General features: G+C 38.6%; 1 protein-coding gene across 4 annotated transcripts in view; it reads right to left on the bottom strand.

Annotated features, from left to right (window-relative positions):
• The window catches only part of WDR47 (WD repeat domain 47), a 30,230-nt gene that overhangs the window by 2,500 nt on the left and 4,536 nt on the right, over positions 1-23,194 (bottom strand). The window contains exons 1-13 of one of the 4 annotated variants that reach the window (XM_017729729.1): positions 22,265-22,367; positions 17,531-17,697; positions 15,816-15,899; positions 15,177-15,261; positions 12,747-13,549; positions 10,168-10,291; positions 7,421-7,599; positions 7,062-7,319; positions 6,281-6,356; positions 4,879-5,036; positions 2,142-2,311; positions 1,094-1,264; positions 3-695 (exon numbers count right to left, since the gene is read on the bottom strand). In XM_017729729.1, the coding sequence (XP_017585218.1) occupies positions 493-695; positions 1,094-1,264; positions 2,142-2,311; positions 4,879-5,036; positions 6,281-6,356; positions 7,062-7,319; positions 7,421-7,599; positions 10,168-10,291; positions 12,747-13,549; positions 15,177-15,261; positions 15,816-15,899; positions 17,531-17,697; positions 22,265-22,360 (2,574 nt within the window). In that variant the 5' untranslated portion in view covers positions 22,361-22,367 and the 3' untranslated portion in view covers positions 3-492. Of the gene's footprint in view, positions 1-2; positions 696-1,093; positions 1,265-2,141; positions 2,312-4,878; positions 5,037-6,280; positions 6,357-7,061; positions 7,320-7,420; positions 7,600-10,167; positions 10,292-12,746; positions 13,550-15,176; positions 15,262-15,803; positions 15,900-17,530; positions 17,698-22,264; positions 22,368-23,194 lie in introns of those variants that run through there. The other 3 variants (XM_008630222.2, XM_017729730.1, XM_017729731.1) reach the window with 3 other exon arrangements.

Raw genomic sequence — 23,194 nt, 5'->3', positions numbered from 1 at the left:
TGCAAACTGGCTTTTTTTTTTTTTTTTTTTTTTAAACACAAGAACATGCATTGTGAAAGAACACCAAAAGCTGGCCTCAAATTTAAGGTGAACATACCCAGCTTAGAATAAGAAAGTCTTTCTATTTCAGCGCTAAAAACTCTGAAGCCATAGGTCACACACGAATCATAGCAAAGACACTATTAAAGCTGCATGAGAAAGTCTCTGTTCCATCACAGGAAAGAAAGTCACTCCTATGAAATAATGTGGAATACTGCAAGGAATTCACCCTGGTCCTATAGTTTCAAGGACTTCAGTTAGGTTGTTGTATTTGAATATGCTTAAAAGTGTCTGTTTGAAAGCCATAAGGCAAAAAAACTACCCATCTTCTGAAAGGAAATAGTACTTTAGGAACAAACAAACAAACCAACCCCACAGGTATAGATATCCTGACAGGTTCTTTCTTTAAGCCAAGCCTTTCTTCTGTGCCACAACCCCCACCCCCCATTCTCTCTATATGACCTTGACATCTTCAAAGTCTATTTTCATGCCAGAATGATCAGAGGCATGATAGCAAGTCTTGCCTGTTCCATGAAATGTTGTTCCCACAACACGAACACAGCTTGGCACTCTCAAATCCCAGAATCTTACAGTCTTGTCTTGGGATCCAGATGCAATCATCCAGCCACTCCATGTATAAAGTGCTAAAATATGTCCTGTGAACAAGAAGACTTCTTAATTTGATTAAGCATCATTAATCCAACACTAAAATATTACAATTGGGACTATTTTTTGCATTCAGAGACTTAACAATCCTGTGGAAAACCTGCAAGTTGCATGATCCATTGCCAGTGCATGGCAATAACCAGCTTTGTGCCTTCTCTGGAATGAGGTGTGCACTCTCTCCATCAGATTAGCAGCAAACGTATTTATGAACAAACACTGCTCAACTCCCCTCAAAATACCTCAAGAGAAATTGGGAGAGGAAAAAAAAAGTCTTTCTAAAAAGAAAAACACAATTACTTTAAACCAAATCAAACCAAAACGACCCAACAGCTTTATTAGAATTATAATATAGACTTAGAAAGTGTGAGAGAAGCCACACTGTACATACCAGTGTGACCACTTAGGGCATGCAGGCCTTGTCCTCGCTGACAATCTGTTGTGTAAATATTACAGTCCCCTGCTCCAGCACTTATTAAAATAGCACCACCACTTTCTGGGCCTTCCATAAAAGCAAGGTCTCTGATTGTCCCATCGTGCATGCTGAATTCCAAATCTGGTCCTAAAATAATTTAAAAATCAAGGAACAAAGTAAGGCATACTTTGTTTGTTAGTGCTGTGCTCTTTAGAGTGATAATGCAGAGTATTTTAGGCAAGGGCGAATGTGCCACCAAGTGCAAACATGGCTGTGCACTTTAGCACAGAACAGACTATTTCAGTTACTACAGTTCAAATACAATCTCTAAGAATCCTGGGTTTGAGTGTCGCTTGCACTTCCTACTTCCTAAAGCTTTGCAAAATGTACATAGACCATCACCACTGCCAGCTGCAGCCAAGGTTTCTTACAGAGTACATTTATTTCTTTTTATAAACTCTGGTGAACTCAAAAGGAGCTCTTTGCCAGGAGGAAAGGATCATTGAGAGCACTGAACCATGAAGGACAAAGCAGCCTAAGTTCAAAACAGAAAAGATAAGAGCCACATTCAACGTATTGATTAGGAGGGCTGGGCATGGGAAGTCATATTTGCTGGGACAGAAACCTTTCTAAAATGGGTGAGAAGAGAGAGCTAGGCAAGAGAAAAGGGAACTAGGAGTGGAAATAAATTCTTAGTGACAACCAAGCTCTAGAAGTAGGTAAGAGCATCTGGCTGTTTTACTGTAATGGGGAGGAATCTGCCAGGAGATAGCACAATACCAGAGTCTTGCAAAATGAAACCAAAACACTGCCACCCAACCCAAACAAAACCTTAAAGGTAACTCCCAACCTCACAGTGATTCTTTGCTGGATAGAGACCACATTGATAGTAAAAGGGAAAAGAGACTAAATTAAAATACTAGAATAAAAATAACAAAACATAATCAATGTAATTTGAATGGTTTTGACAAATATTGGACAGTAATTCAAAATAAATTCTTTGAACTAAATATACACACAGTACCTGTTGCATTACAAGTTTCTGCATTAAAAGGCAGCACTTTCACATATTTATCATTAGAACCAGTAGCTAACAGCTGTCCACAGGGACTCCAGGCTACACAGTAGATTGATCCTTTATGATGCTTATTCCTCTTGAAGCGAACTACAGGCTGTTTAGGAGTACTATAAGCACTGGTAAAAGAAAAAAAAAATCATATTTCCTTTTGTTTCTAAGGGAAACAAAGCATTCTAAAATGAAAATACTATTTTTCTGTTATCTTGGATTACATGAAATTCATATGACTACTTGCATTGAAACATATATACGCGATCAAAGACAAAAGACATCTCATTTTCTCAGTTTTTCCCCATTTTCCCATTGTATCTGCGGCTGAATGTGCAAAAAGAACTTACGCAGTCCCTTCATCTCTAAATGGTTGATACAGATAAAATACAGTAATTACTAGCTACAGGACAACAAAACATTATCCCCAGAGTCCAAAACTGGTGTGATTTTTCTCTACATCCTTCATACTTCAACAACTTAATTTTATGGCCACTTTTGAATATGCACAAGTTCAACTAAGCAACAGTAGGCCAAGCCTGTGCAAGAAAAACAGATTTACCACTCTATGTTAATGCAAGAATCCTGGCAGCACCTAAATACACCATAGATTACTATTTATAAAACCGTATCAGATTTAGACATGGCTGCAATAAAAGCAACAGTCCCAGTAATTTACATTTCCTTGATTTCAATCAACTACCTTCCTATAATGCTCTTTCTCTGCTCTCACAGCAGGGATAAATCAAGTACTTAGGATAAAGTATTGCAGTATCAACCTCCATACCACTCCAGTAACATTAACAGGAGAAATTCAGCAAATTAAATTGGTATTGAAGAAATTCATAAACCTTACTATAAATACTTGAACAAAAGTGGCAGAGAGAAAAGGCAGAAGACAATCATCCAAGACTGTTAAAAAACTTTGGAGATTAACATGGCTTTAGTAAAGAATACTGAAGCAAATCTACATGGAAGCTAATTTTATTTGTTGCCAGAGAGGAAATCCATGACAGATTAGCCTAAATCAGGATCATTCAACACACTACAGATTTTCCTAAATGGCCTAATACCTTATCTCACACTCTGAGTCTGGATTCACCACACGTTAAGAGCTGAGGATCACTGACTCTCTCAGGAGAACATCTACCCAGATCAGAGACCACATGTTGCCAGTCCACTGCACGGAAGCACTGTTATTATTTGAGCAACATTTGCAGAACTGTAACATGTATCTGTCAGTGTTTAATCTTAAAGGTGTGCAAAAAACCCCCCACTACTATTATACCTTTAGAGAAAGGAAAAAAAAAACAACTCCAAACCAACCTGTCCTGAATAGTTAATCAGTTTGAAGGACAATTTAAAAAAAGAGCTTCAAAGAACAGTTATTCCACACAACCACAGCTCTTTGAGAAGCACGTAATTTTGAATGCATGTCTAGACTGGTGTTGTTACAAGGATTAGAGTATCTTTAAGATAATGTAATCTCTCTGCTGACTTGTAAATCCCATGATGAAATATTTTAGGCAAACTGTAAGCATAGTTAAAACCAACAGTAAGTGGAAGAATTACAAGTTCAGAATTAAGGAAATCTTGGTATTCCTTTCATGTCCAGATGCACTATGCCTCCTGTCACATCAGATCGTGCACTGCAAGTAGAAACTAAGGCTGCAGTTGCCCTAACCTTTCCTAACAAGCAGAATAAGCAGCTGTGCAGGAGCCAGCAAGTTTTGCTCACCAGTCAAGAGGCTATTTGGGCTTCAAGCCCAGTAAGCTGGCTTGTATTAGGTAACAGAAATCAATTCCTTTTTTTGTTGTGACATACACTGCTCATAAATATTTTGGATTTAAACTTCAAAGGCTACCTTACTGATTATATTTAAGGAGGAAAAGGAAAATCAGATTACTTTTTTAACATTTTGGAAGCACAAACATCAGTCCTAAAGTGGGAAGATGTCCCAGATAAAATCACTGCACACTTCTAGCTCCCTATGAAATTGTGAAGTTTTAGATGCTTGCACTTCTCCCTTCCTCCAAGAAAATAATATAAGTTGAGCAGAATTAAGGAGATTGTTATTGATGTGGCAACACTTATTTCCAGGTGTATTTTCCCTGTCCTGTTAAAAAGAGGTGGAAAGAAAACTGAAAATACAGGTGCACAGCAAACCACATAGTGGTTTTTCTGTCAAGGAACCTACCTAGAAAACAATGTTTCGAGTAAAAACAGGTCAACAGACATGCTCTGGCAAGTTTTGCTGTAAAATTTCAAGAAGATACAACTTTCTCTACTGTTAAGTTTGTTCTCCTGCCAGAAACTGAATCTTGTGAAGTCCAGCTTGTGCTGGCTTGGCAACTGACACATGGTTTCTCCCACTCCTACAGCTGGAATATCAAAACCACAGGCCAACCAGTACACTCAGAAAAGCCCAACTGCTGAGACAAAAGATAACACTTTTATAAGGAAAGGTGTGGTCTTGTGGCAATACATCTTGCAAGTAATGAAAGAGCAAAGAAGTAGCCCACAAATATACGTCAGCACATCACCTTATTTCTGTATAGCAGTTCAGGATTCCAAGGAGAGCATTGCTCTATTTATGACAATAAAATAAAGGTATGAAATGTACAGGTATCAGTAGGTACAGGAGAAAGAAGTGCCATGACACAGAAAAATAAATGATTATACTACCATTCTTACCTTGGGTCAATTACTTCTGGGTAGGCACAAACTCTCAAAGTTTTAGAGTTGGAGCCGACAGCATATAAACTCCCACTGGGATGAAAGGCTACAGCTCTGACAGCTTGTGTGTCTTCTAGAGTATTAATGCAAATAAATTGCTTTTTTGATTTGTCATCCTGTAAAAGGATAACAGTCAAATTAGGTTCTTCTGTGTAAAATTGGACATTTAAAACTAGGTGTGACTGCTTTGTGGAATAATGGAAAGCTACTGTAGCCAAGTATTAACAAACAGCAGCACAGCAGGCTGGATTTCTCAGAGTACAGTTTTGTAAACAATGTCTACTCCAAGTCCAAGAACGCCATACTTGAAGCTCTTTTCTTCAACTGACTTTTACAGATAACATTAGATTAACATTTCTCATTCTCCCTCCAGACTTCCACCTGCTTTTGTTCAGAACAGCCCACCTCAGATGGGCAATACTAAAGTTTATTTGTGTGTAAGTACATTTGATCTGTGTGAAACTTGCACAAGGAACAAAGATGCATTTTTAGTGAAAACAGTCCAAGTCAAACACAGTTTCTAAAGCAAATATAATATTAAACATAGAATCAGATTTTCACCCTGTATGTAACACAAAGTTATCATTAAATTATGCTAAGCTTTATTACACCATCCTCCTTGTGACTTCTTGACCACCTTTCTGAGATTATGATTTTTATTTAGCCGATGTAGAAACTTTGGAATGTACTTATTGCAGTTATTTCCCTATTAACTATTTCCCTGGGTTTTCAGACCATACTGACTGGAGTCCAACACTCAAAGTTTCAGCCTGGAAAACACAAAACAATGGTTGTAAAAGACATCCCATCGGAACATCTGTTGTACAAGGAGAAGCTGAAAGAGCTGGTACCATTTGGCCTTGAGATCAGAAGGGCTTTTCAAGGTGTGCATGTGTACATCTCACCAGTGTATATAAATATGTGACTGGGGGAGTAAAGAAGATGGAGCAGGACTCTTTTCAGTGGTACCCAGTGAAAGGACCAGAATCACTGAGCACCAAATAAAATAAAGCAAATTCCACTTCAACTTTTTTGGTGTTTTAAAAACACTGTGAGGGTGGTCAGACATGGGATGAGGTAGCCCACAAAGGCTGGGGAACATCCTCCATCCTTGGAGAGCCTCAAAACCCAGCTGGACCCAGCTCCAAGCAACCTGCTCTCATTGACTCTCTTTTGAGCAGTGGGTTTGGATTCAGTCTCCAGATGTCCCTTCCAATCTCAATGGTTCTGTGACTGTAGGCACTGCAGCAACCAAAATTCATTCTAAGTATCTCTTAACAGTAAGAGGCTGTCACATACTCAGGATTAAATACTGAATCTTTTCATAACACACATGGTAAAAGACAACGAGAAAACTCACCTCATCGCCTCTTGTCCTAGATAAATTCCCCGAAGAGTCTTCCGACTGTGGCTGACTGACAGCATGGTCTGATGCACTGTTTTGATTTGGTGAAGTGTTTAAAATCACAAGACAAAACAAGAGCAGGGACAGATTTTTTGGTAAGTATTTTTTTGACTAAAGTTACAGCTTCAGTCATTCTCAGAACTGATTAATTTGTGTAAAGTGTTATACATGTCTGAATCATTACCCTTAAACTATTACTTTTACAAAGGGTAAAAGTTGCTTTTTGCAGCAACTCTAAGCACTGAACAAGTGAACACAAGTTAAAAATATTTTTCATTCCGTAACATTCCATATTCTATATAGATACAATATATACACACAGAGGTGTGACTTTCAGGTCAGCACTGCTTTTAGTTAACAGAAGAAATTCAGTTCCCATTCTGCTCTGCTTCTCCCTTCATCTGATTTGTATTTCATAAAAAAGCTTCCAGAAACTTAGTATAGCACAAAATAAACAAGAACTATACATATAGGATGGAATAAAAAGTCCAAAATTAAAAACAAGTATAAAATGTAAGCCATAACAAATAACCACTATTCCTCATGCATGCTGTCCAAAAAAAAAACCACAAAAGACCTCATAATCTCTACATAAATATTTAGAAAACACTGATCATGAGCTAAATACCCCTATTCAATGACAAATTAATTAGATAACTAAAGAGAAATACCAACAGCTCTCCCACAGTGCTAGCAGAAGGATATATCCAGTCCTGAATGCTCTCCAGGAACTTACCTTTGATTCCCCTGTACAGGTGACTCTTCAGGAAAGGGTATCTGGTTAGCTGATCCACACTTTCGAGGAGTGCTTGTATTCAGATTTGGGCTATCAGTTGCTATCCTCTGGCTACCATCTGAAGGTGCTGATGTGAAGTTACTTGCTGGATTGGTAGATGCAATCCCTTTGCTCCCATTACATTGCTGGCTAAGTGTTTGTACATCATTTCCAAGACTGTCCATACCCATATTTAATTCTCCTAGTTTCTGGATAGATCTAATAACAAATGACAAGTTAAAAAACCAAGCCATCAAACCAGGTTATTTTGAGAAGTTACAGAGGGATATGGGTGGGTAGAAGAATGAAACTCCCCCAACCTGTTAAGAAACTGTTCAGTAAGGTTCTGTTGCTGGTCAGCTCCATCTTCTTGATTGACTCCTCCCTCTAACAACATCTGCTGATACAACTGTCGCTGCTGCTCTTTCTGCTCTAAGTGCTGCTGGTAACGTAGTCTTTGTCTGTAGTATTCCTGAAACTGCTCTGTGGAATCACGAAGCTAAAAAGAAATGAGAATCCCAGATGGAATTTAAATAGTTAATTGTGGTATTTAACTTAAATATTTACTTTCTGGTTCAGCATTTCAACACAGCATCAAAAAGCCAGAAGAGTCACCTCTGAGGAGTGATGGTTTCATTCTGCCTTAAAACCAGACACAATTTATGTATTAAAAGGAGAAAGCACTGCCAGCCTATGCTATTCACTGTTGAAGCAGTCCTGCCATAATTCTGAAGGAGGCTGCTCTTTCCTACAAAACTTCCAAAGTATTACTTAAGATCAAAACAAAAAAGTGATTGAAAATTGAAAATAAAAACCAGAAAACTATGTAAGTCATACTTTCATTAAAAATTCAGTATTTTCTGCCATGTTGACATCTCCCTGCCATCAGTCTGCAGACCTAATTTACCCCTCCCAGCAGCCAACTCTGCAGTGGTCTATCCAAGTGTTACATTACGCTTTTGAAATTGGTGCCCTGTTTTAACTTTAGAATTCCCTATTTTCTGGACCAAACAAACACTTGAAGTTCCTTTCTCATAGTCTTTTCTCCTTCACATACTGTCTTTTAGCTTCCCACACTGCCAGCTGCCCAGGACTTGCTGCCTTCTGCATTCCCAAACCTCATTTTTCTTCCACTTTTCTGCTAACAGCTGAGAACAAGATAAAAATGAATAAACAGAAGACCAAAAGCACTTTAGTCCAAGGCCAGATTATCCACACTGAAGAAAAAACCCAAACTGCATACTGTCCTAATAGAAAAAGCCAGAAAAATACCAATAGAAAAAAAATAGTGAAAGTAAAAAAAAAGTCTATGGGTTTTTTGCTTGTGTTCTGGAGTGATAGCTTTGTCATCTATGATTTTAAGTTGTATAAGGACATCCTCATAACTTCACATTAGTTCAGACAATTCATGCATATTGTCTTTTTAACAGCCTTTGCATTTCTTCTAATTAACAATACTTGCATGATGATTTTTTGTTCTCTGACACAATAATGTTTTTTGATTTACAATGGATTTCCTAGTGCTGTTGCATTTGCAAAATATTTACCACCTGAAGTTTCCCATGGTGAATACCTGCAATTCAGAAACTCCGAAGTTATTCTCAGAAGTCAAAAGCGTTTATTTTCTGCGTTTGAAATTCATGAACTATTCCCCAGTCCCTGGGTTATAATCCTAAGCAACAAGTATATTCTTTTCTATACTTCTTTCCATGACTGATACTTGTTTGTTACAATTTTACTCACTCTTCTGAGTTTTTTCAGATTCTGTGCCACTATTACCCAAACTAACATGCAAACCTAAAATATGTTGCCCAGAAGCTCTATTCTACAAACTCTGGCTTCTAAATCAGCTTCTACAGGAACACAGGCAAAATAAGGCTCTGAAAAGAGACTTAAATTAATTTCTTACTCATACAGGTATACACATACACCACTATGATGTGGGAAACAAACCAAGGTGAAATTGCACCAGGTACTACATTCTTTTCTACTTGTGTATAGCAACCTGGCCAATATCTTCAACACAGCATCTCCTGCCCTCATTCTCTCCTACAAATTCTGCATCTATTTTTCTCCCCTTTTGAAGCCTGCCCTTAGCCTACCTAGCTAAGCTCCTCCTTCCCTTCCAACATGCATACAAAACACCACTGCAGCAGAGAAGCAACTCAAAGTCCAGGAGGGGAGTGAAGTCCTCAAGTTTGGAGGACTTTGTTAATCCCACCATAGACCCCACTGTAGTCTAGAGTCAAGTACCCAGAGCCTACTAGAAAACAGCCCTGTCAAGGTTAGGCTGGTTTTCAGTCCCATATAGATGTCATAAGACAAGACAAAGTTTACTTAAGAAAATCAAACCTGAGTCTGCAAACAGAACAGACAGCACACTCAATGCTATTCATCATTACCAAATTTAGAGATGGGTATTTAACTGTGGAAAAAAAATAGAAGAGGTAACTGTTTTCATTGTTTCCTTCTGAGCTATTATTTCACTTTCCCCGTACTGCTGTTACAGAAAAGAAAAAAGAGAAAATAGATAGTCAAGGCACAGTCCTCAAAGATGAATCCAAAAAAAGGTTATGCTATTGGATTCTGAATAGCAAAGATATATTTACAAGGGAATTACCCAATTTTTATTTCTCTATGTTCTAGACAAGAATTCATGTAAGGTGACGTATGAAACCTAGTGTTAGCACCAAAAATTACAAGCTACATGCTAGATTTCTCACTAAAAAATGAAGAGGATGCTTAAAGCACTGTTTAATCTAACATTGTTGGCTGGGTTTTTTTTTTCTTTTAAAGATATACAGAACAGTTTAGCTGGACTGCTGTGACAAGGCATTCTAATCAGCTGCATTACAGACTTGAGTGACAGCAGACCTTTTTACAATGGGGACACAAAAAAGTAGCAGCTTCTTATACAAGATGTAATATGGCATTTTTACTATAGTAAAAACAAGATTCGAAGCAACCCATTGTCATGCATGAAGTTCTACACACAAAGGCAAATCATTATGAAGTGATCAGAACCCAGCTCAAAGGGCCTCATTATTTTTAAACAAACAAGCACTACCTCATTTTTCTCTTGTTTGGCTGATCCCTGACTCTGTGCTGCACTGAGTGGTTCATTTTCTGGAGCTGAGCTCTGGCACGAAGTCTCACTGCCGATGGGATGCTGTGGCTCCACGGGAGTATCACTTCTCAGAGCAACATGGAAAAGAAGAGATGCTTAACTGAGAAAAATTAAGAGTAGAACATCAAGTGGAGGAGAAAGGTAACATTCTAGAGTAAGATCTGGTAACACAAGCATGCAAACTACTTAAGTCACATCAAACTGAAGACATTGCTTAGGAAAAAAATGCCATTTGCAGTGTGTTACACTAAACAAAATAAACTCCCTGACAAACACAGAGCACAGCCAGTTTCCAAAAAGCCTTACTACCATAGCATGCCCAAATTTCATGTTTTCTATCCCTACACTTGAACTCTACACCCTTTGACTACCAAGTTACTCAAAATCTCCTGTTTCAAAGCAATTATGTGCACAAATGTATCTGATATACTGTGTGACTAAACTCTTCCCTAAGATACCAGTTTCATTACCACTATCAACATATAAATTTAAACTAATATCCATGGATGTTTAACATCCATCTGCTTGAACATTCCTGAAAGTGCAAGGTAGAAAAATGTTTATATTGCTTTTCTTGTATTTTAAGTATTTCTGCATGCCTCTCTTTCCAAAATGGTTTGGCAATCAATCAAGAAATGTGCAGAACACATTACAAGTCTTGGATGCCCATCTTCAGTTTTGTCAACTTAAAGTCTTTTTTCCTCAGTGACTCGGAGCAAAGTTCTTAAAGAAGTTATTTTAAACTTTTTGGGTACCTCTGCACAGTAACAAAAGTAACTCAGCTGAGTAAAAGACAATTGCTTAATGAACTTATAAAAGAAATACAGTATTTCTGCCATGTGTAAGAGGAAGCAAGGGCCAGATTTACATAAAGCTCAGTTTCCACCCTTGCAAATATTGGCATTCAGTCTGGACACTTGATCTGAAGGTGGATTTTCTTCTAAAAAATGTAACACCTTCTTGAAAACTAGGGGTCTGACCCTATAGTTCTAATCCTGTAATTCTGACCCTCTAACCCCAACCTTCAAGAGATGTATTATTAATGAAAAAACATGTTACAAGCTATAAACTTGACATTAAAAGGCCTACATAAAGAACTGCAGCAATTAAACATCTTATTTAGCCCACACAATGATGTTTTTTGTGTAGAATTAATCTAGTACTCCAATATTGAAAAGGGAAGAAAAAACCTCTCGAGAATCAGTTTTAACACTTGACCCTGGTCTACTCACACAAATGATAAGGTTTGATACAGATCAGTAAAATTAGAGGATTCACAATAAACTAGTATCTTCAGGAGTTACACTTTGTAAAAATGTAACATCAGGGATACTTCCCTAAAACTTAAGCTATCCACAAAAATGCCAGCGGTGAAGAGGCTGGTAAAACCCAAGATTTTAATCAAACAGAACAGCTCCTTTCAAGGTAAGTGTTAAGACAAACATTAAAACACACGTTACTGTAAGTATTTCCATTATCACAGGTGAACTGACATCAGTTTGGTAGTGTTTGTTTCCTTTTTATTGAGTTTAATTACAGCTGCTCTTTACTGTAACACAACATATGGAACATTGCTCCAAGGCAAAACTAATAGAGACACCAGCTGCGGCCTGCATTGATCACCACAGCCCCAAATGTCTTCTGCTGGCCACTGCACCCAAGTGCAGGGCTAGTTACCCACCTGGTTCTCTAAGAGACAAAAAAGCCAGCAGCTGCTTTCTAGGGAAGTGTGACTATAACCATTCAAAAGGGACAGAACTGCTGATCAAAAGACAGGCCAGGCAGAAACATGATGATAAACTCTCAAGTGATAAGTACCATTTCTCTCCCTTACCAGGACATTTCTCTCAGAAGCCAAGTTTGCAGTCTACATTTCATTAAAGAACTTACTCATGGCATAACCCAACTATCTCAAAGTCCGATACAAAAAACATAATACATTCACTCAGCTGCCTTACTCATCTTTGCTTTGAAAAATACGACCTAAGCATTTCAGCTGAGCTACTACTATAACAATTTAAGCGATACAGGAATGCTACAACAATGGCATACTGTCATTTCCACCGACTTCGCTGCTCACTGCAAATTGTTCAAGTATACTTAAGTAACTAATTTACAGTGTCAGGACCAAAATTATTTTTCGAGACTTGAGGGCAGAATGCAATGGAGAAAGGATATGGGAGTTACAGCATTTCACTGTGTCCATTTATTTATCTGGAATGGAAGAACACAGTAAAACTGAACACAAACCCTAGCTAGACCATATTACATACTCAGAGCGTATTTGTGCTCTGTGCTAGGAAACTTTAAGAAAGCCCAAATTGAATCCATCAGGCTCAACCCCAAATATCAAAATCTACTTAGATCATAAAATCATAAGGAAGAAAACACCTTCTGCACAGAGTTTTCATTACAACAGAATTTAAACAACCAAACTGTTTCAGTGTTACGCTGCAGGTAAGAACACAGAAACAGTGCGACATAAGCTAAGGTAAAAACAGAGCTCTAGCTGCACTTACCGCTCCGGTGATTCTTCAAAAATGCTGTGACATTCAGTAGTCTCAAGCATGAGGCTTCTACTGAGATTCTGTACTCCAGGGTAATGGAAATTAGCGAAGGAGTGCGACATGGGAGAAGTTTTGGTCCCGAGGTCTGTGACCCGCTTATCGTGGTTTGTCAATCCACACGAGAGCCCATCTAAGGCAGGGTTTAAGGAGCGGGTCATGTAAGCGTCTGCTGACTGAGGCCGTCGCATTGGGGACGATGGATAAGGAGAAAGTTTGCTGATAAGAGGTGTCAGAAGATCAGCATAGGCAGCTTTTGTAGGCTTGAGGAGTTTATCAACATGAATATTAAGCATCTTTTGTTCAAAAGCACAAGAAAACACAGTAGCTGGCAGATTCTGCAGCCACGATAATAAGCTAAGATCCAAGTCATCACAGCCATTACCACACAAGAGATCAATGCCCAGCAATACTTCACTTTCTGTGATTTCTTCTCCTGTTGCTTTGCTCTGACAGAATTCCACACAACATTCATAAAGCAATCCCTTCATTACAAGCTGAAATAAGCGATTGTTACTTGCTTTGAAGCCAGCCTCGCTCAGTTTCCTATCTGCTGGAATAAACTCTGCCACCATGACACAGGCTTCTTCGAAGCAGTGAACCCGAGCGGTGCTGGGATTCCAGTCCTTGAATTCAGCGTGGTTGGTCAGGCGAGGCAGCGTCAGCAGCAAGCACAGTTTGCTGTAGTCTTCCTTAGAGGGACAATATTCCTCCAGCGCATGCAGGCACTGCACAGCCTCTCGCATGGTAAATTCCAGCTATGGAGACATTAATATCAACACAACACTCTGTAGTACATGTATTTCCACAAGAGAACACTTGAAGAGCAGGCAGCAACAGAATTTGTCTCCTATCATTCATTACTATTACTGCTTATATTTGAATTAAAAAAGCATATAGAGTCTAAAATTGCTGATACAAGTGCAGTTACAAAAGAGGCAAATTCCTAGATGCTTTGACTTCCTAAAATCCCCCATCAAGTCCCATCTTTTACAGATTTATTGAATGTTTTCATGTCACTTCAGGTTTGATGGGCTTAAAATTTTGAATCTGTAGCTGAGCAGCTCCAATTCTATTGTAGCACAAAAGGTTACTTCCATTCTCAAAGCCAGCTGACTTATTTTCCCCCTTTACTTCTATAACCTGTGCCAGTAGCTTTTCACAAAAGCCTTGTAGATTGCTCTAGATTAGCAGCTTTTATACTGAGATTTTCTGTTCTTCAATCAAAAATGTTAAAAAAGTTCAAAGAGTTCTCAGAAGATAAGACCTCCAAATGAATAGAGAGCTTTATGACAAAGCCTGTTGATAGCTAAGAGCCAAGAACCATGTTAAATGCACAAATCCTGACATTTTTAGTTACAAAGGTTTAAAAACCAGTAAAAATCCCCATTTACCCTTGTTACCTAGATACTTCAATACAGCAGCCTTTGACCCACAACATGCCAACAAATTTGGTAACATTTAAAACAAAATAAGAAGCATTAATCTGATTTTTCTTCTCTACTGCTATCTAGTCACAGTATACAGATAGAGCAATCAAAGAACTAGTACACTTCCCATTTAAACTGTAATTATGGACTTTTAACTTTCTCTACTCTGTCAAGAGAAAACCCTGAAATACAATGTAAGAGTAATGGGACAGAGAATTAAAATCAATTCAGTCTGGAAAACAAAATCACTTGTCTTAAACCTACTGTCATTCTTAATTTTTAATTTCATAACATTTTTGTCTTAGAAATTTGGTATTACTGTATCATCAACATAAATGAAAAACTGTAATTTATTTCACAATCTGCACACCTTCTTTGCCAGTTTGAGTCACTGTCTCTTTCCATATCAAAAACTTAAGTCCACAACCCCTGCTGTTTGCACACTTAACTGAAAGAGTCCTTTGTGAACACATCTGCTCCCTCAAAAAAACCAATTCTGACCTTTCTCTCCAAAACCAATAGCAATTAAGTGTAAGATTCATTCAAACTTTCATCTGGCCCGAATTACCACAATAAATTTCTGTGATTCTGAAGCCTGCTTCAGAATATTTCTGGGGAATAAAAAAAAAAAGTAATGAAAAAAAAGAAGAGCCCTGTACTTTAGGACAATGGCCTATAGTAAATCTGAGGGTCAGGACCACAGACACAGCATATGGTCACTGATCCATCTGCAAAGTTTCGAGCAACCCTTTTATGTATGACTGTATTTGAGATCAGGGAGCCACACTCATTTCCAAAGAATAATGACTACTTTTTCCAGTGTTTATGAAACCATTTGGTAATAGCTAAAATTTGTGTATTTAATGCTGGAAGCTTCTGCTCTGCCTTTAAGCAGGATAATCTCAAGAGATTTTCTGATAACAAAAAAAATTCCCAAACCAGAGGCAATTCTTACATGCTGAGGCTCATCTTCTGCTGACATCGCATTGTTTACACATAAGGCTTCCAAGAACTTCTGCTTCATTATAATGTAACGAAATCTGCAGGTGAGAAGAGAAATACTGTACATCTTGCTCCAGTAGTTAAACTCTTCTAGAGACAAGGAGGCTATTTTACATCAAACTTGTGAGTTAGGCATAGCTATTGCCATGACAAGGAACTCTGATACGAAATTGTAACAAATTGGTAACCACAACTTTTTTTTTAGAACAGGATATATTTTTCTCCATAATTGCTTTCAGAAATATTCTATGACAAATATCAGAAGGCTAATTAGAAAAAACCAAGTATAGAAATCATATTATTTCTTGAATAGAAGTATGACGGAGCAGTCATCTATTAAAAGGTTGTACAACATGCATCATATTCCTAAAGTGTACAGCACATGACAGCTCATTACAGACTGTGTGCACGTATTTTAAGTACAAGTTTAAAAACACACACACACTCTTCAGGAACAGCACACAGACTAGAAAAAAGCCACCAAAAACTAAGGTGAAAAACTCAGAACTACTATTTTTATAGACAATACTTAGAAATCCACATATTTTCCATAACTCAAAAAACCTGAACTCTGACATACATTCTATTTTACCTTTTCTTGTCAAACTTTTCCATACATTCAAGAGGCTGAATAAATTGAAGAACCTCATCCCACTGGCCATCAAGAATCAACTGCCTAGTAAAAGAAAGGATCATTCCTTGAGTGCCACCGGACAAGAACATCCTTTCCTAAGTAAGCAGCTCATTTAAATACAAAACAATAATTTAAATACACAACAGGTGATGAATCTGCTTTGAAAAGTCAATGTTTTGCACAGATGCCAAGATGATTGTCTAGTAAGACTAACAGTAAGAGCAAAATCCAAGTCTGTTCTCAATATTTTGAAAAGGGAAGGACATACTAGAAGGACAAATATTAAGTACTTTTAAAGGCACATCAAAAAAGACAAAATGGTCCTGTGTCCCCTGCTTTACCTGTCATTCTTATTTAAAGAAAAGACATCTTACTTGAAGACTTTGATAAAGGTATCATTTCAATGAATACATCCCAATTAATGAAAGAGAACTCAAAAACGAGTTAATTTTAACTGTATAAATACTGCTGAGGCTATTTTATGAAAAGGCTGGGAGAACACAGAGCTCCCATATTAAGCATGTAGGAGGAAGAGCTTGGCAGGAAGGGTGCCAGTACAGGAGCTCCAGCCCCACGATCTGTGGGCTGGACTGCACAGGTAGAGCAGTTCAATTTCTTTATGCACACACAGAGCTCTCTAAAAAAGGTCCAGACTACAAGGCAAGGATGAGTTTCTCCAACTAAGCTAACAATGAAACAAAAAAAATTTGGATTAATAACTCGAATCTTTCTGCACTTCTTTTGTTTCATTTTAGTCCAATATACATGATTTTAATGAAAAGGGAAGCCAGGTGAGATATTTGTTCAGTGATAAAATGTACTTTTCAATGTTTTAAGAACAGCTGGATAAATTACTTTCTCATTCTTCAATATTATTAAGTACCTTTGGCATGAACAGAAAACATCAATGCTGAAAAACTAGTGTGGATCTACACTGATTCTTTTTAATAATATTGAGGGCAATATCCTGAATGGTAAATTGCACCAACCCTCATGCCTTGATGATAATAGATACTCTTTTTGTATTGTTAAATTTAAGATAAATCTAAGTATTATTTTGAAATGCACATAATTTTTTGGGGGGAAAGCTCTGGAAATCACTTGTCCTTGATCTTAGCACTAAAATACTGTGAAAACATTTCAGAAGTCAATCAACTACACCTTCAGGGCCGGGTGATTGGTAAGCAGATTATGACACATCACAGATGCCAACAGGTCTTGGCTTTCCCATTCTATTCATGCCTATGGTTTTCCCCCAACTTAGTCTGCACTGACACTGGCGCTTGTTAAGGCTCCTTCTCACTTGAATTCTGGCACTTGGTGTGCCAGAAAAATAACAAAGTTAAAATGAACAAGCAAACAAAAAAAGAATCTATGTCAATGTATGCTGCTGCTGCCTGGTCTGTGACTCTGAGTGGCTCCCAGAAGGATGTCAGTGACTGTAGGGATGGGACACACTGTAGGGATGGGACACACTGTAGGGATGGGACACACTGTAGGGATGGGACACACTGTAGGGATGGGACACAGAACAGGACCAGGAAAAAGCAGAATAAGATGAGGGTACAAGTTAAGATCTCCTGTTCAGTGGCACGGGGCTGCTGACTGAATCACAGTCCAACTCCTGTGTTTTCATACACGTGGTATTTAAACACCAGAAAAAGAAGTCCTACCTTAGAAAGAGCATGTCATCTGAAAACAAGCCATTAATGACCCCGCTTTCCTTCTCAAGTGCCAGCATACTGATGTGAAGCTTCCTTGAGTTCAGAAAATCTAGTATTAGCTTAATTATTTCAGCTTCTTTAACATTCACTGTTTCTTCAGCCGTCATGATGGCAGCCTAAATGGAAAGAAAGAATTTTAGCTCTGATCAATACCTTATTTTCTGCTTGGTTAGCAAATGTTGGCTACCAATAAAAATAAAAATGCAGATTTATAGGACTGAACATAGTGGCATTACAAAAATTAAACAAGATTAAGTAATTTATTTTGAGGTTGACTATGAAGCTATAATTAAGATCTACCAATGTATCTGCAATTTTTCCATTTCTGTCCTGTGCATAAATAGGGGGCTAGATAAACAAATCTACCAAGAAATCAATCCTCTAGCAGCGTGAAAATATTGGGATTACTAAGCCTGCAATATGGAAAATTTTCCTCTCTGAAATGCAAACAGTGAAGTTCAAAGAGCAGAAGAGTCACTTACTATGTCATTATGTAGAGCTCTCACATATGAACTTAAATATTTCTAACAAATATAAAAAGCGCAGCACACTAAAAATGCCATCTCTCCTTACCTTAGCTTTGAAGTAGCAGATGACAGCTAAGCCAGGGGTTTCCATTCTGCCTTCCTAAGGATGTCTACTTCTGCCTATTCCCCTCACGAAGGATCTAAAGCTGCCAGCTCAAGGCGGCCTGAGACAGCGCCTGCTGGCTGCCAGACTCCCATGCACTCATTTGCCTCCAGCTGCCTGTTCCCGGCCCTTCCTCAGCACTCCTCACTTCTGTCACTGCAGGAGCTTTTCCATTGGCTCATGTTGTTGGCTCACTGTCCTAATGAGCTGTCCAGCCAGCAGAAAGGAGAAGTGGGCAGATGTAGCTTGGGCCCTGGTGGCCAGCAGGCTGCTTGTTTAAAGCTCCCACAGATACAAGGTCCAAGCTCCTTTGCAAATCAATTCCTCTGAGGATATGAGAATTGTAGCATGTACTCCTCGTAGGGAACCTAAATTAAATTTTTCTTTTGGCTAAGTCTTTCCTGGTTCCTTAACTATGACTTAAAGTAGAAGCTGTTCAACTTTCTTTTTCAAATGGTAAAAAGACTTTACAAGTCTTTTTACAAGCTGATCTGCTGACAAAGAACTGGGGATGAGGGGAGAAACCTGCTAACACAGCCAAGCTACACAGCATTGCCTTATCAAGAGCTCTAAAAAAACCCCCAAAAATCACCAAACCAATCCCCCCACACCTAGCAGCACTCCTGCAGCTACAAGAATACAATTTAACAGCAGGAAAATTTCAGTTTAATCCCACGTTACTACTGCAAAAAGGGGCAGTGCCTCTTCTCACCTCTGCACTTGGCCACTCATCCCAGCCAGCTCCCAGCCCCACAGATGGGCTGTGTGCTGAGCCAGACCACTCCTCTGAGCCAGGTGCAACTCAGGCATTTACTCACTCCATGGGCACAAGGGCACTAATGCTGACACAAAAAACAGAGCTTTGCTTTCTGGCAGTAGCAAAGTCTTAAGCTGACTTCAGTGCACTCTCATCATCAGTTTAATACCAGAGAAGAAACCAGTGCCAGAGGTGAACCCTCAGCAGGAGGCAATAGAACAAGGAGAGACACTGGAGCACAGTGATCCATAAAATGAATAAAGGGAGGGGAGATGACCACACAGAGCAAGACATCCACAGCAGGAGAGGCTGTAGTTCCCAGTGTCTTGTAACTCAAAAGGAGACATGAAAATTGTTTGGAATTCCCTCACGAAATCATTCACTTATGCAGATCCAGCAACTGAAAGACAACTGGCTGTGGGCAACCCATCTCCCAAGACAACTTGAAAACATCATAGGGCCTTCAGGTATCTCATCCTTGGAAAACTGGAGTTAACAAACTATCTACCTCCTACTAGGGAAAGTTTTTTTTTCTGAGTAAGTTTGAATAAACCAAATAAAACACTCAGACTATTAACAAGAAATTAGTTATTTACCAGAGGGGAAAGGAAGAGACAATTACTCCAGTAAAACTTTTCACTGATCTCACCATAAACCAATGCTAGTGAACTTGAAGGGATACAAAAACTTAGGCCCTAATAACACAGGTTTTTGCACTATTGTCTAAACCCCCAAATTTTCCATCTTCCTCACAAGTGTATGCCAATTTTTTTCCACGTAAGTTTTTGCCAGAACATTTGACTAGCAAAGCATTCGATTATAGTAGCACAGTTTATTTTGGAACAACAAGAGACCTAGTTGTGCCAGATGAAATGGCCTAACTCCTTAAAATGGCTGGGTCTAATTCTCATTTTAGTCACAGAAGACTCCAATTACCAAGTATTTTGATGGGTTTCATGAAAGACACGCCCAAGACCATAAGCACACCCCTCAGCTAGTAAAGTCAAAAGAAAAAATTAAAACTCCGGCTTGCAGAAAGCTTTGCTGCAAGAAAGATAGATACATAGATCCACAAATCAAAACCCAGAATTTGTAGAAATATGCTTTTTCCTTATGTTTTAGTCCTGTTTCAACTTCCCCTTTTGGCAACTGGATATGGATTTTTGGTCCCAGAGAAAAAATTCAACCCTACCCTCGTACACTGAATAGGAAAAAAAATAAATCAACACAGATTTAACCAGCAGTTTAGTATTAACATCTTAATTCAGAACCTCATCTAAAGCATTTGCACTTCTCTTTTATAATGCTTTATGACATTGGTGGTTTTTATATAAACTAATTAACCTCCTTCTCCAAAGACAAAGTAAGGCTTAGGCAAAGCTATACTGAGACTCCCCATCAGAAAACTACTAGAAAAAAAAAAAAATCAAACTAAGAATTCCTTTGAAGAAAGGAACACCAAGTCCAGCTTTCTTTTCAACTGGCTCTACGGGACACAGGTGTAAACAGGAAGCCACCCTACATCACTTCAAAGCTTAGCTTAATTATTTATATATTATACTAATGACAAAATGAGCGTATTATTCATTACTTTGCTTCAGAGTACATCTACATTAAGTAAAATGCAGCATCTGTGAGCTGTCTTCCATTCTCCATTGTAGTTTTTTTAAAATAAGAGGTTTGTCCTGAACATAAAGCCTCCAACAATTTGAGCACTTAACTTCATTTACTTAATTTTCATAGATCAGGGTAAAGAATGGTTGCACCCTCCATATTTGATATAGGACTAGTAACAGTACCTTTGGGGTACAGTAAAGGAAAATGTATCACAACATCCAAACTTAGTTTGGATACTGAACTTCTGAAAAAGCGTTGAAGTGCACTGATAAGCTCATCCATTAACAGTACTATGATAATATTTAGTGTGCATTCCCTGCCAGTGCAACACAAACAGCTAGAAAAGAACAGCAAACCTACTAGAGAAGATTTTCATGTAACTGATGGTTTTTACTCTGATGAGCTCAGACTTCTCTTATAAGCATTATGCTGTCAAATAACAAGAAGCATTTTATCATGAAATTATAAATATACATAGGCTTTCACATCACCCTCTATGAAATCTATGAGGTTTTCTGACATTCAGTGGTATGTCAATACGTGCATAAATAAAAATAATAATAATTAAAAGGCAAAGAACAGCAGGGAAACTCAAGATTAGAGCTCAAGCTGCATCTTTGGCCCACCACACTGTATTGCTTTCTGCTGGCACATATGGCACGTAACGTCACAATCTGATCAGCTCAAGCTCTAATACTCAAGAATGATGCAAGCACTAGCTTGAGGTATAAATGAAAGCAAATGAGAATTAGAGCTTAATATTTCAGGTGCCTTGTATCAATCACATTTCTGATGCAACCTTTTTATCTTGCCCAGTCTTTTCAGAATGGCACTTCTCCACATCTTCCTCCTCCTGTCCACTCCCTTTTATCTTCTGCTAGTTCTGTACTTAAATTTGTTTTTCTACATCAAGAAAACAAAAGAACTTCTTGCCACAAACCGGACACATCTTTTCTCTTTAACTTCAGTGGATAAGATGTTTAAGCAAGCTCTTTGGAACATTATATCTAATGCTAAACCTTCCAGTGAGAAGCTTCACCCTTGTTCTGTTCTTACTCATGTTCTAAGAGCATGCCAACAGCAGGATTTTTTAGAAGCATAAGAAAATAACTCCTTAAAAAATTAAAACAGATTTATATTCACTTATGCATATAAATATACTATTTCAGGAAAATGTTTATAAACTAGAAGTATCTAAAGATAGCACTAAACAGTCTCTAAGCTACCTTTCTTAGAAGAAACTTAAAATGTGTATGCATGCACATGATAGAAATTAAAAGTAATGTTTAATACTGAAAAACAAATTGTGAAAGTCTACAATAAGCATTATTTATATGTTATTTATCAACTGAAACAGGTCATTTGCCAATAGCATAGAATACACATTTGGAAAAACCTGGCAAGGAATATAAAGTCTCCAACTATCCTGAAATACAAGAAAAAAAAATGATAGCTCAAATTTTAAGTGTCATGCTGTGAGAGCAGTGACACATTTAAAGGGACACACAATGCCAAATTGGGAGTCTTGGTTCACTGACAGCTGCGATGCAGACCCACAGCCTCAGCATCCTGGGGAGCTGTCAGAGAAAACCTCAATGTGAACAAGTCATACATATTTAAAAAGCTGGCTATTTTGCATTAAGCTATTTGACCTTTTAATCCACCCCACAGTCACTTACATTTGACTCTTGTGCCTTCCCAGAGGCCACTCCAGAGTTCTGGCTACACAGAGCCCACAGGGCACTCGGGGCCTGGTCAGTCCCTAGTGGCTCCATTTCTGAAGTGCCATAGCAAGAAAAAATTAAAAAAAAAAAAAAAAAAAAAAAAAAAAAAAAAAAAAAAAAAAAAAAGACTATAGGCCAAATTTTTTTCACAACTCATTCCCACAGCAGTCACTGGAGCTCGCTGACACGCATTTCACCCTAAGAAATCACATAATTCATTATCTCAAATGAAATGCATTGAGTGTATTAAGGCCTTAATAGAAAACCTTCACTAAACTTTGCGCAGCTGAACTCTCAGACCTTTTCTACTTCAATACACAGCAAATCAGTGTCCTCTTACACACCAGCCTTTCCTGCCTCACACAGATTTTTCACCGGCTTGCCATCTAGTAATCCATTTTGTTCCCCTGCTTAGATCAGCTGTTGCTCTACAGCCACCCCGGTAATCCTTGTCTCACCACGCTTGGGAGGTGACCGCAGAGCTCTCAGCATTCACCAGTCCCTGTTACAACACGCACACGCCTTGCCCAGCGCATTCCGCACCGGGAATGACAAAAAGGTGACATTAAATTATGCAATACTTCACATCACAGTGAAAACAGAAGGCAGAAAATAAGAAAAGCCAAACAACTTCCAAAGACTAGAAATTAACGCATTTTGACTGTAATTCCCCATATTGTTCCAATTTTTTTTTCTCTGCACACGCGATTCCATACGAAATCCACCTCCGCCGGGTTTACAGCAGCCGCCCCGGTTAACTGCGCCGCGCCGAGCCCGCATCAGCATTTCGGGAACGTGAGCTCAGCACCAGCGGCGGGCAGGGCCGCACGGCCCCGGAGCAGCTCCCGGGGGGCGGCCCCGGGTATAGAGCGCTCCCCCGGCCCC

Source organism: Corvus brachyrhynchos, unplaced genomic scaffold (genome assembly GCF_000691975.1).
Source record: "Corvus brachyrhynchos isolate BGI_N302 unplaced genomic scaffold, ASM69197v1 scaffold101, whole genome shotgun sequence".
NCBI lineage: Eukaryota > Metazoa > Chordata > Aves > Passeriformes > Corvidae > Corvus > Corvus brachyrhynchos.
Note: the sequence above shows the minus strand (reverse complement) of the source record. Positions and strands in the feature narration are given on the sequence as shown.